This window comes from Chiloscyllium punctatum, chromosome 11 (assembly GCF_047496795.1).
Source record: "Chiloscyllium punctatum isolate Juve2018m chromosome 11, sChiPun1.3, whole genome shotgun sequence".
NCBI classification, from domain to species: Eukaryota; Metazoa; Chordata; class Chondrichthyes; order Orectolobiformes; family Hemiscylliidae; genus Chiloscyllium; species Chiloscyllium punctatum.
The window spans coordinates 63308580-63320787 of record NC_092749.1 but is presented as its reverse complement, the minus strand read 5'-3'; the positions used below and the strand labels follow the sequence as shown (position 1 = coordinate 63320787).

The 12208-nt window shown below is 41.4% G+C and overlaps 1 protein-coding gene across 9 annotated transcripts in view; it reads left to right on the top strand.

Annotated features, from left to right (window-relative positions):
• The window catches only part of LOC140483049 (girdin-like), a 376157-nt gene that overhangs the window by 351199 nt on the left and 12750 nt on the right, over window positions 1-12208 (top strand). For 8 of the 9 annotated variants that reach the window (XM_072580957.1, XM_072580956.1, XM_072580955.1 and 5 more), the window contains one exon: window positions 10279-10556. In XM_072580957.1, coding sequence (XP_072437058.1) covers window positions 10279-10556 — 278 coding nt within the window. Of the gene's footprint in view, window positions 1-4021; window positions 4103-10278; window positions 10557-12208 lie in introns of all 9 variants that reach the window. The other variant, XM_072580958.1, reaches the window with a different exon arrangement.

The following is a 12208-nucleotide window of genomic DNA, read 5'->3' as shown; positions in this document are numbered from 1 at the left end:
CTTCAGCCCAACAAGTCCACACCGCCCCGCCAAAGCGCAACCCACCCATAACCCTACATCTATATCTACCTCTTACCTAACACTATGGGCAATTTAGCATGGCCAATTCACCTGATCTGCACATCTTTGGACTGTGGGAGGAAACCGGAGCACCCGGAGGAAACCCACGCAGACACAGGGAGAATGTGCTATCTCCACACAGAGAGTCACCTGAGGCGGGAATTGAACCCGGGTCTCTGGCGCTGTGAGGCAGCAGTGCTAACCACTGTGCCACCGTGCCGCCCACTGGGCCATGAGGTTGCAGATTGTGTTGGAGTACGATTCTGCTATTCTTGGCCCACAGCACCTCATGGATGCCCAATCCTGAGTTACTCGATCTGTTCAAAGTCTGACCCATTTAATACGGTGATGGTGTCACACAATATGATGAAGTGTATTAAAATGAAGGTGGGACTTCACTACAGAGATTGTGCAAATGGACACTCTTGCTGATTAGGTCCTGGACAGATACATTTGCTACCGGCTGACTGGATGCGTCCAAAATGTTTTTCTCTCTTGTTGGTTCCCCAACCATCTGCGGAGACGCAGCTATATTCTTTAGGATCCAATCGTAATGCTGTTGCGAAGCCACTCCTGGTGTTGGACAATGAAATCACATAGCCAAAGAACATTTAGTGTCATTTCCACCCTCAGTGCAATCTCCAAGTGTTGTTCAACATGAAGGAATACTGATTCATTAGCCAATGGTGGACAGTATGTGGTGATCAGCAGAAGGTTTCCTTGCCTATGAGTATGACTGTGTCAGGGTAGTCTAGTCAGTGTGTCCCAAATTTGACACCAGGCCCCTGAAGTTAGTAAGAAGAACTTTACAGGGTTTACAAGGCTGTTTGTGCTGTTGCCTTTTCCAGTGCCTAAGTCCGTCTGGTTTCATTTCTTTGTGAGACTTCATAGTAATTCATTCAGTTGTATCAACTCCTATGCCATTTCATAGGTCAGGAGATAGTCAACCAATTGCTGTAGCTCTAAAGTCACATGAAGGCCAGACCAGGTGAGGATGATGGATTTCTTGCCCTGAAGGACATTAGCAAACCAGATGGGTTTGTCCCATAATCAACAATGATTTCACAGCCATCAGTAATTTCTTAACTCCAGATATTGTTTTCTGTTGAATTCAAATTCCATTATCTGCCTTGGTGGAATTCAAACCTGGTTCCCCAGAACATTAGCTGAGTTTCTGGTTTAATAGTCCAATAATAATACCATTAGGCCATCACCTTGCCTTGAGAATGCTTCACCAATCATGAAGCTGTCCTATAGAATGTACAAGCGGGGCTGATGGTTTTCAGTGTCTTTGTCTCTGTTCTTCCCTCAGGCTGATGTAGGGGAGCTCCTGGTGTACTCCCAAGAAGATGTAAGTACATTTCCCTGGATTTTCTTGCTCCTAACCATCTCTCACCATCAATCCTTGTTGATATATTTTATTTTGGGGGCTGACCATCTATGCTGTATCAATCACCTGTCTAAAACTTCTTGGCAATTGATAATTGGCAGCTAGCTACTCATGATGCCAGGTGACCATTGTCCCCTTGCTTACCTCCCATTTGAAAGTTAGTTTTCATTGCTTCTAAGAACAATCCTTCTTATTTTCAAAACATTGCATTCATTGGTAGTGTGGAATCTGATAAATATTTTGTTTATACTTATGGAAGGCTAGTTACTACTCTGACACAATTCAATGAGATTTCATGCTACACAGGAAATACCAAATATGGAATATTAAAATTTGCAGGTTTACAGGGGACCCCAATTTACCACAGTGACCAACATCAGACAATACACTTCAGAGCTGCCATTACCTGTGCAAAAAGTATGCATCAGAATTAAATCAAAGTCACAAAACTCTCAATCCATAATTCATACATCTTCTGTTTATCTTCAAGGGTACATTCTGCAGTTGCAAAGTTTTTTTTTCCTGTCATTGCATTGCTGATAGTGTAGGGTTCTGGTTTGCAGTCAGTTATTTGCTGATTTTTAGGTGGTTCAAATCATCCCCACATCCCTGGTTCTAGGTACAGGGCTTATTTAGGGATTGTGAAATGAAGAGGTCAATAGACAGATGTTTCAGGCCAAAAGAACCTCTGCATTGAATGCAGAGGTAAGTATAACACATACAGGTAAATGCAATAACAGGGAAATTGACAATCAGAGGACAGTAATACCAGTAATACCATTAAATACATTATTAGCTAGATTAAACATTATTGTATTAGAACCTAAAGACAACAGTTTCAATTACAGAATCTTTTAATCAGGCTTGGGATCCCAATGCACTGTCACTACTGACCTTTTGCTCCCTACTATCTAGGTCAGAACTTTGGGGTTTTGACATTGAGGAAAACACAGTTTTGAATCATAGAATCCCGACAGTGTGGAAACAGACCATTTGGCCCAACAAGTCCACACTGACCCTCCCAAGAGTAACCCACCCAGACCCATTCCCTACCCTATTACTCTACATTTACCCCTGACTAATGCACCTATTGTTTACATACCTGACCGCTATGGCCAATTTAAAGCTCTCTCGTCCAGGTGAGATCAAGGCTGGCAGTTATACAGACTGTTTACCCCATTATCTCCCTTCAAATCTGTGTTGTTTATTGTGTTTCTGGTGTTTCCTTTTGAAGTCAATTGGTTTCCCAAACATTCACTGCATATGTGAATGGGTTTCAGTTGAAGTTGAATGTCTGGGCTCTCCATAGGCCCCATACAGTCTGTGCTGCATATCCCAAGATCTAGAAGTTGCCTCTGGCTATTTCAATTATTGTTCTTTTAGGGAGGTGTAAATTGGAATTCCAGGCTAAGCAATAGTTTCAAACAGCCATCAGTTCTAAGGTTTGTGATTGTGTATACTCCACGTAACTCATTCCAGCTGCCATTTACCTTTTAAAAGTTTTGAAAAGTACAGGTTTTGTCCAGTATTTTAGATGATGGGGATTTTTGCTCAACCCTGCAATAGTGAACACATGCCTTACTCCTTTAATAATTTCTGAACTAAATTGCAAATGTTGAAATTAGGAGCAAGTTTCTAATAGATGTTGTTCAGAAACTTGGTGATCCATGACACTTTAGATTTAGGAGAGTCCACAGTTGTAAACAGGTACTTCTTCTGTAGCTAAGGCATCACAGTACAATTTATTATCTCAACTAGCATTTGCTTTCAAATTTTCATCAAAATGGTAGACATTTTGCAGGACAATGAAGAGGCAACATTACCCAAATTCATTGATAGGGTGGTTTTATGGTTATGACTTGGACAATAATTTGGATCTAGCTTATGAGGAATGGGATAGGTTGAGGACTTTTTTTTTACACAGAAATTGCTCTTCTTAATGAACTTACGTCCAAGTGTTAACATGTTGATACTCATTGAATATATATTTAAGAAACAAAACTCCAATAAATTAAAATTAAGAAAGCCTAACTGAAAAACATCATTTAAATACCAATGGTAGTTGTAATGATGAACCTTTTCTTCCTACTTATGGATACTAACTAATGTATTTGTTTCTATTTGAGCAAGAAGGGTTACAGAATAATTATTACAGATGCACTTCAGCTCCTTCTGCTCTTGACTACTCCACAGTGTGCAGAATACCGTGTCATATTTGTTGTATGTCATAAAGTCACATTAACTTCCTGCACATTCTACTCTATATCTGCATTTGGCATGAAATAGTCTGGCTTTCCACTTTTACTGTTACCGGAAAGGACTACTATTTTCTGTCCAGCCCATTCCCTTATATTTCTGTTTATCTGCTTTGCCTATAGTGTTCCAACGTGTCCAGTTGGACTGCCTTGAAAATTCTTGGCTTTCTGATCTGTAAGACACAACTCTTTTCTAACCATGAGCATGCTCAGCCTGTGGTACACTGAATGCATTCCTGCCTTAGCTGGTTCAGTGATCAAGGTAAAGTGTCCTCCGCTCATTTTTATCTCATGCTGTTTCCTAATTTCCATCTAGTTTCCAGACTAGCCAGCCTTGATAGTAGCAGGACATTCAGTAGCAATAACAATAATAATGTTTCAGCTTATGCTGTAAAAGGTCTGCCTTGTCTGATCGCCTTTTTTTAATCATTTCCACTTTTATACTGTTATTATTCTCACTTTTTTTTTAATTTTTCATTCAGGCTGCGTGCTGCACTGCAATGAGTGCTTCCTGGGATGACTATTCTTAGACGATTCAGAAAGTTTGCCTACATAAAATTTTGGAGAGAAAATATTATTTATTCTGCTAGATTTAGTACCTGTTTTATGTTTGCACTATTACTTGTTTGTAGAGTTTTTAAAATTACTAGGTCAGGCGGTAATATAATTGCCTCATTTTCTATTGCAAGAATATCTGCATTTTACAACAAAATAAAAATGCAAAAGTAATCTCATGTTGTTACCATATTAGGCATGATTTATTGGTAAATTGTAGCTTCCACTATCACTGTCTGGCTTCACATAAATATTTAGATCTGATTTGCACATTTAGACATGATATCTGTCGTGAGAATTAAATTGACTCGATTCAAATGCTAGCAAGAGCAAAGAAAAATTTTATTACAGGCCTTTGCAAAGCGACCCTCTGCATTTGACAAAATGCCTTATGCAAGGGGTACTTGAGCATAATTCAGATACTCGTCTTATACTGTTTCTTATCATGCTGTCAAGGGCAAAGACTGGGAAAACTGAAGTTGTTATTCTCTCATCCCCTGATCTTGGACATAACAGTTCTTCAGCTTTCACTGAATTCGACTGTCACAAGGTCAAGTTGAATGTTTACAAAGTTCAAACAGAGACAAGCTGGCTGCAAACCTCATCAAAGTATTGTTTACAAAGCTCAGCACAGCATTAAATTTTAGAAAAGCATTCCCTTTCAAATTTCACAGTAAATGTAAAATTTGTTAATGTTCCATTACATTTTCCTCCTTTTTGTCATTTTATGACAACAAGGACAACAACCAAAAAAAAGAGCCCAATTTAAAAATAATAAAGAGCCAGATAACTAAAAATGGCGCTCTTAACAGCTGTCTTTGTTGTAAGGAGCACTTGAAATGGTCTCAGCCACCTCTTCACCTTCCACTTTTTCCTCCTGAAGTCTTTCACCACTATCCAGTCTCCAGGTTCTAGATCATGCAGCTTCCATTCTGCTGTTTGGGGTAGTGCTGCTTTCACTTGATTCTGTATTTGAGATAAAAGTGTAGAGAGTTTTATACAGAAACACTACATCTCATCTTCACAGTGGCCTGTTATCTGTCTTGCCTTAGGTCTTGGGCCAATTCCTGTGTTGGGCACCCTACCGAACAAAATCTCCAACAGGTTAAGATTAGCTCTTTATCTCTTCCTGGATCTCATATACATCAGCAGAATTGGAAGTGCCTTTGTCCATGCCACCCCTAGTTCCTCACAAGATTCTGTCAATTTAAAATTTTTTTTAGGGTAGCAATTTTCTCTTTCCACTGCCCCACCCCTCACTCGTTGGTAGGCTCAGTGTTGTCTCTTGTTTATTCCCAAATAATCAGTGATCTGCTGTAGGGCATTATTGACAAATGGTGTCCCATTGTCGCTACTGAGCCTTTCAGGGATGCCCCATTTTGGGATTATTTCAGTTAGCAGAGCCTTGGCTACTGCACTGGCATCCTGTTTAGATGTGGGGAACGTTTCCACTCATTTGGAAAACATATCAACTATTACCAGACAATACCTTTTCCCTTCGCTGGGTGTTAGTTCAATAAAATCCATCTGTAAATGTTCAAAGGGTCTTTGGGGTTGGGGTGTGCTGCCTGACTCATCTGTATTCCCCTCCCCACATTATTAGTGGCACAGATAATACAACGCTCACAATATTTCTAGGAGTAATGAGTAAATCTCTTAGTGTACCGGTGTGCTTAAATACTGTCATACATCCCCTTTTGACACATGGTCCTTACCGTGTGACAGTTTGGCATAGAATGGAAATAATGATTGCGGTAGACAGGGTTTATCATTGGGGCCACACCATACTCCTTCCCTCACACTGCATCCTGCTTTCGTCCACTCACGTTTTTCTTCCAGCGTGGCCTGTGACTGTAACTCCAGTACGTCTGCTGTTGGGGTACAAATTTTTATCATACACATGTCAATGTGATCACTTAGCGGCTGCTGGGCTGCCGTTCTTGCTGCTGAATCTGCCCTTGCTTTAGAATCATTATTTTTTGTGTGGGCTTCACATTTATACACAGAAATTGATTTGGGCAATAAGACTGCTTTCAGGAGGTCAGAGATCAGGCCACGGTGTGTGATGGGCTTTCCGGTGGAGGTTAAGAAGCCCCTGTGTTTCCACAGGGTTCCAAAATCGTGTACAACCCCGAATGCATATCTGCTATCGGTGTAAATATTCACTGTCTTTCCCTTAGCCAATTTACATGCCTCAGTCAAGGCAATCAGCTCTGCTGCTTGCGCTGACAGATGAGAAGGGAGTGATCCTGCTTTGACTACCTCATGGGTAGTCAGTACAGCATATTCGACACAGTTCTGGCCTGTCTCCTTACTCCTAAATGCTGACCCATCCATGAAAAACTCCATTACCGGATTCTGAAGTGGTGAATTTTGCAAGTTGGTCCGGGGCTCCAAATTCCATTAGTTACAGCAACACAATCATGTGGGTCTCCCTCTCCTTCTGTGGGGAGAAGGCTAGCAGGGTTAAAGACGTTACATCGCTTTATTGTAATGTTAGGCATTTCCAATAACACGGTATTGTATCTCAGCCAACATGCTGCCGACTTGTGCTGTCTTTTGTTTGGGAAGCAGTAAGGATACTGCAGAAGCGCTGATCCCGAGGTTAAAACAAGAGTTTCCAGACTCCTGCGTAGACCCTCATTATATATGGTGGGAGACTAATGGTAACCTTGACAAAGTCTTGTGAAGGTAAATGATTTTCCTTTGAATGAAAAAGCGAACCAGAATTGACTATCTGGCTGTACCAGTACACTAAAGAAGGCATTTGCTAAATCCACAACAGAAAACCATTTACTGTCTGTTGGAATTTGAGCTAATATACTATAGGGGTTAGGAATATTTGGGGCGTGTGGGACAACAGCGCTATTGACTGCCTGCAGGTCTTGAACAAACCTCCATTCCTCCAGTTCACCTGGAATGTTTGCTTTTTTGACCGGAAAAATGGGAGTTCTCACCAATGAGTTCTCACAGGGGATTATCACTCCAGCTTTAGGAGGGATTCAAAGACTGGAGTAATTCCTTCTGTAGCCTCAGGTTTTAACAGGTATTGTGCTCTGCAAGGACACAGTAAATCTCTCTCATAGCACGATTCCTGATGCACCCATTGAGTTCAGGAACCTTCCACTTATCTTTATTGGCGTTGACTCTCTGAACTGGCTTGATTTAAGGACTAAATATGTTGCCCCTTCCACATATAACATTGAAGTAGGCATCGACTTAAACGCATCGTTGTTATATTGGACATATTGTCCACACCGCAATCTCAGCGTTCAATATAGAGGTGGGACATGTCTCAATGCCTGTAAGGTTAGTAGAAGAGATTAGCAAAAGCGAGTCTTCGTTGCCAAGCATAAAGGAAAGAGGCTTACCTGTACCTTGTGGGCTGCCCACCTCCACCTCAGCCTTCCCCTCTCAGTCACCCTGCTGTCCAGCCTCCAGGACCAATTGAGGCTGTCTATGTGGGCACTGTTTTGCCCAGTGGTCCATTGCTGCACAAACAAAGCACCCGCCAGATCTACCTCTGCCAGCGCCTCTTCCTCTCTTTTTTTTTCCCGCAGCACCTCCCTCCAACAGCTGACCATCTGCATCAGAGTAAGCTGAGCTTTATGTGCTTGCTGTTCAATCTTTAGTTTCCATTATCCTTCTCTTGGGTAAGCAATTTTTCAGCAAGTATCGCATGCTGTTCTAAAAAATTCAGCTTTCTCGTGTCCCAGGTAATACATGTGTCCTTTACCTTCTTCGCTATTTCGTCCTTCATTCCATTGATGAAGCTGTTCCTCGGGTGTGCTTCATACGCTGTCATCTCTGCCACCGTTATGTCGTTGGGTGGTCTCAGTACACTATGAGCGTTATGGACTTCAGTGAGACGCGTAAGGACACTGTCTCACCTCGTTGTTTACAAATTGCAATTTTGGTCATGCCTATTCGCACTGGGAATGCCTCCCTACAGGTTGCCAGTGCTGCAACAAAAGCATTAAAGTCTCTGTTCTCTTCTGCTTGCTCGTCAGTTGATCTGGTATGGACATTTACGGCTGGCGATCTATACTTTATTTTGGTGACATGGCGCCCAGTTTTCGTCCCAGGAGACGTATCATCTCATGCAACGTGGGACGGAACTCAGTACAGAACTTTGTCACTTCTTCGGCGAACTAATTACCTCCAACCTTGTGAAGGTCAGGCAACTGCCCATAGGCACTTTCCAAATCCTTCATGGTCCATGGACCAGCACTGGGCACCTTTCTGGGCCTGCAACTTCAACCATTGGTGCTTGCAGAACTACCTGGTAAGATGATCATAGCCAAACCCCTCACCGTCTGACTCATTATCCGTCGTGGGGAGACCACAAGCAGGCCCTGGATGCCTTTCCGTCTCGGAGTGGCCGTTGTCATTTTGGGCTTCTTGCTTCAGTTGGTTGTGGGTACGATTTGCTATCGGTGATCCAGCAACCCTGAGGTGGCGGCCGCTGACTTGGAACCTTCGCCAGGCGGATCTCGTAGAGGGGGCTGTGGATCTCGAAGACCAGTCATCAAGGTCAGGATCTGGAACAGACTAGAGACACTGTACAGCTTCGTTAGGTTGCTTTCCGCATGTGTCTGTGTGTGCACTAGTGTTTGTACGTGTATTTGATCTATCTTTTACTTGAGATTTCCTTTCCCTGATATCAGCCTCAGCCTTCCACATGTTATAAGCACTCCAATTCACAGGTTCTTTTTTTCCCTTCCGTTTATCCTCTCTCTCCCCTCCAACTTCAATCTCAATATTTCCAACTGCTTTTTATTAAAACCTCCCCCCTCCGGAAAACCACATTCCATGATCCACAATTCTAATTGCTTTATAGACTCTGGGCCATATTTTTTAACATGTACTGTATTTTTGGTTGGCCATTCCAATTCTTCTGTAGACCCTCTTTTTGTTTGCTCTTGCTGGAGCCCATTTTCAGTGTTACTGGAAAAGTGTTCAGCTCCCTCTCTCTCTCGCTGTACCGTTTTCCCTTTGACTTGCTTTTTACCTCTGTAGGTGCCATGTCGAATTGGGTGCGTGCGCCTCAATGCCTTGGTTTGCGTAAACCAAGAAACCATGTACCCAGTACGTCTTTGGCGAACCCAACTCAGCCAGTGGTGGTTCTAAGTCTAAAACCACCCTTAAACTTGCTGTCTCTCCAACAATCTAGAGACGGCAATCCTTTCCCTTGAGTTTTGCTTGAATACCGCGCGAGAGTTACTGAACCCTTTTCCTGATTCATTTATTCCCTTAAAATGAGTCTCTATATAGGATTGCTTACCCCGACCTTATTCGATTCGAACCCCGGCGCTAGGGCGATCCAGATTCCCAGTCCTGTCATGCAAAGGGGCCAATTCAGCACTCAAGATGAAGTGAAAGACCTTCAAGGCGCTGGCGCCTGCGCCTTCTGGGAATCCTCAGAATCTCGCCCAGTCGCGGGATCCCGGATGAGCCCCCGTGGAAATTAAATCAACTCAACTCAAATGCTAGCAAGAGCAAAGAAAAATTTTATTTCAGGCTTTGCAAAGCGACCCTCTGCACTTGACAAAATGCCTTACGCAAAGGGTACTTGAGCATAATTCAGACACTTGTCTTATACTGTTTCTTATCACGCTGTCAAGGGCAAAGACTGGGTAAACTCAAGTTGTTATTCTCTCATCCCTGATCTTGGACATAACAGTTCTTCAGCTTTTGCTGAATTCGACTGTCGCAAGGTCAAGTTGAATGTTTACAAAGTTCAAACAGAGACAAACTGGCTGCAAACCTCATCAAAGTATTGTTTACAAAGCTCAGCACAGCATTAAATTTTAGAAAAGCATTCCCTTTCAAATTTCACAGTAAATGTAAAATTTGTTAATGTTCCATTACAATATTAAGTGCTCTAATCTGCAATGATTTAACTTTTTTTCATTCGATTTGTATAGATATGCCAGGTGTTTTTCCTGTTCTCAGTATTTCATTGCCAATCTGAGAGATGAGATTAGGTTTTATGTGGAAATGTTTTTTGCTTCAAAGCAGGTGCAGTTAATGGCAGCCACAGTAGATCCCAAAGCCACAGCAGTGGAGAATATGGTCCAGTTTATGATGATCAGGTATTGTTGAACAGCAGTCTTCAATATAATCAACATGTACAAAACTTGGAAAAAGTCAACTCATCCCTCCAAAATGAAGAACCTAGAAGTGATGAAACCCAAGCTCATTCTCAGCAAAGAAATAAAGCTACATCGCCTGGAAGTGAAGTAGTTACCTTGCAACAATTTCTAGAGGAAAGCAACATAAACCAATGCCCAGAGGTCAGTTGCACAGAAAAATAATTTAGTCTACACCAATTATAGTATTTCTTGATCAATTGTTTCTCATTTACAGTCTGTGAACTGGTATATTGAGATGGAGCCAGCTAATGTTTTCTCCCTTTCCCTCAAAGTTCTGTTTGTGGCTAACTTTCTCATTTTCTTTTGTTTGCTGTACACAACTCCATTTACTCACTTTGTTCCAAGTCCTCTGATATGTTTACCAGTTGATCTCCATCTTGAAAATTTCACTTGACCTTCTATCCACGGCCTATCTGGAGAGAGACCTCTGGGTTTCCAACTGCCTATTTTAAGTGAAAAACATTACCTGATTTCATTCCTAAATGACCTGAATCTAATTTCAAAGTTGTGCCTACTTCCTCAGGATTTCCTCCCGAAAAGAATTAATTTATCTTTAACTAATCTAAGAAATTCCTTGCTCATTTTAAACAACTTAGTTGGATCACCCTTTAGTTGTCAAAACTATACAGAACGCTATACAAGCTTATCTAATATACCTAGTTTTTATAATTGCTGAATCCATGTAACCTGCATCCTTTTCCAAGTATGATTTCTGGAGTTTGCTGCTGAAATGTCTGTATAATTCTTAATTATAGCAAAACTCATCATTAATTTTTTGATTTTATTTTCAAACCTTGAAGTTTACAAATGTAGTAGGTGTCACAAAACAAATCCCTTTATTTTCTGAAAGCTGTTCCTTGACTGAAGGAGACTCTGTCCTTGATTTTTTTCAGAGGGGCAATAAACCGGGCCGGACTCCGATCAGTCTGGTTTGGTACAGAGATGAAAAGGATTTTGAGAGGCATTTTGTTTATATGTAAACAGATGAGACTTCAGGCCAAAGTGGTCATGCTTTTTAAGTGACCTGTATAAAGAGAGTGGAGTGGTCAGCTCTTTAGCTAGCTGAGCTGAGCAATTTTAGTTCAGTCTTGAACTGGGAAGTTCAACAGGGAGCTGTTTGGAAACTCTCTCTTTTCTGCCCTTCAACTTCAACCTGTAAGCACGTGTTACATTTATTCTGGGTTTTAAAGGGAGTTTGCTTATTGGGACTGTTGTGTATATTCAGAACAGCATAATTAAGTCTAGTTGGATAGGTTGAGTTCTGTAGGGGTTCTTTATTCTGTTCTTCATGTTTCATTGTGTAATTTTGTGAATACATTTTTGTCTGTTTTAATAGTCAACCTAGCTATCTTACTCTGGGTAATTTTCACTGAACACTTACTGAAACAAATTGCAAAGTTAGGTCTAGGGCTGCCTGTTTAAGAATGTTTTGAGTGGTCTGGCCTATTTCATAACACAGGGTACTATTGAATTCATGGCAGGATATAACAAATCAGTTGCAACTAATCCTGAAATAAATATATATCATTGACTCTTCATTCAAACAGCTTCTTTGGAGAAAACCAATCTTCACATCTTCACCCAAAATTCTCAAACTATAGCTTATCTGATATTTTTTCTGCACAACTAGCAGTTGAAAAAAGCTATCACAATTGCCTTAACAGCCCCTATTCAGTAGATCTGATTTGTTAATGCTGCAACTTAAATCATGGTGAGGGGAGAAAAACACAGTCTAGGAATTTTATCAGAACTACATCTACCACATTGGAAGTTCAGTTAAGTGATGAAGTGGG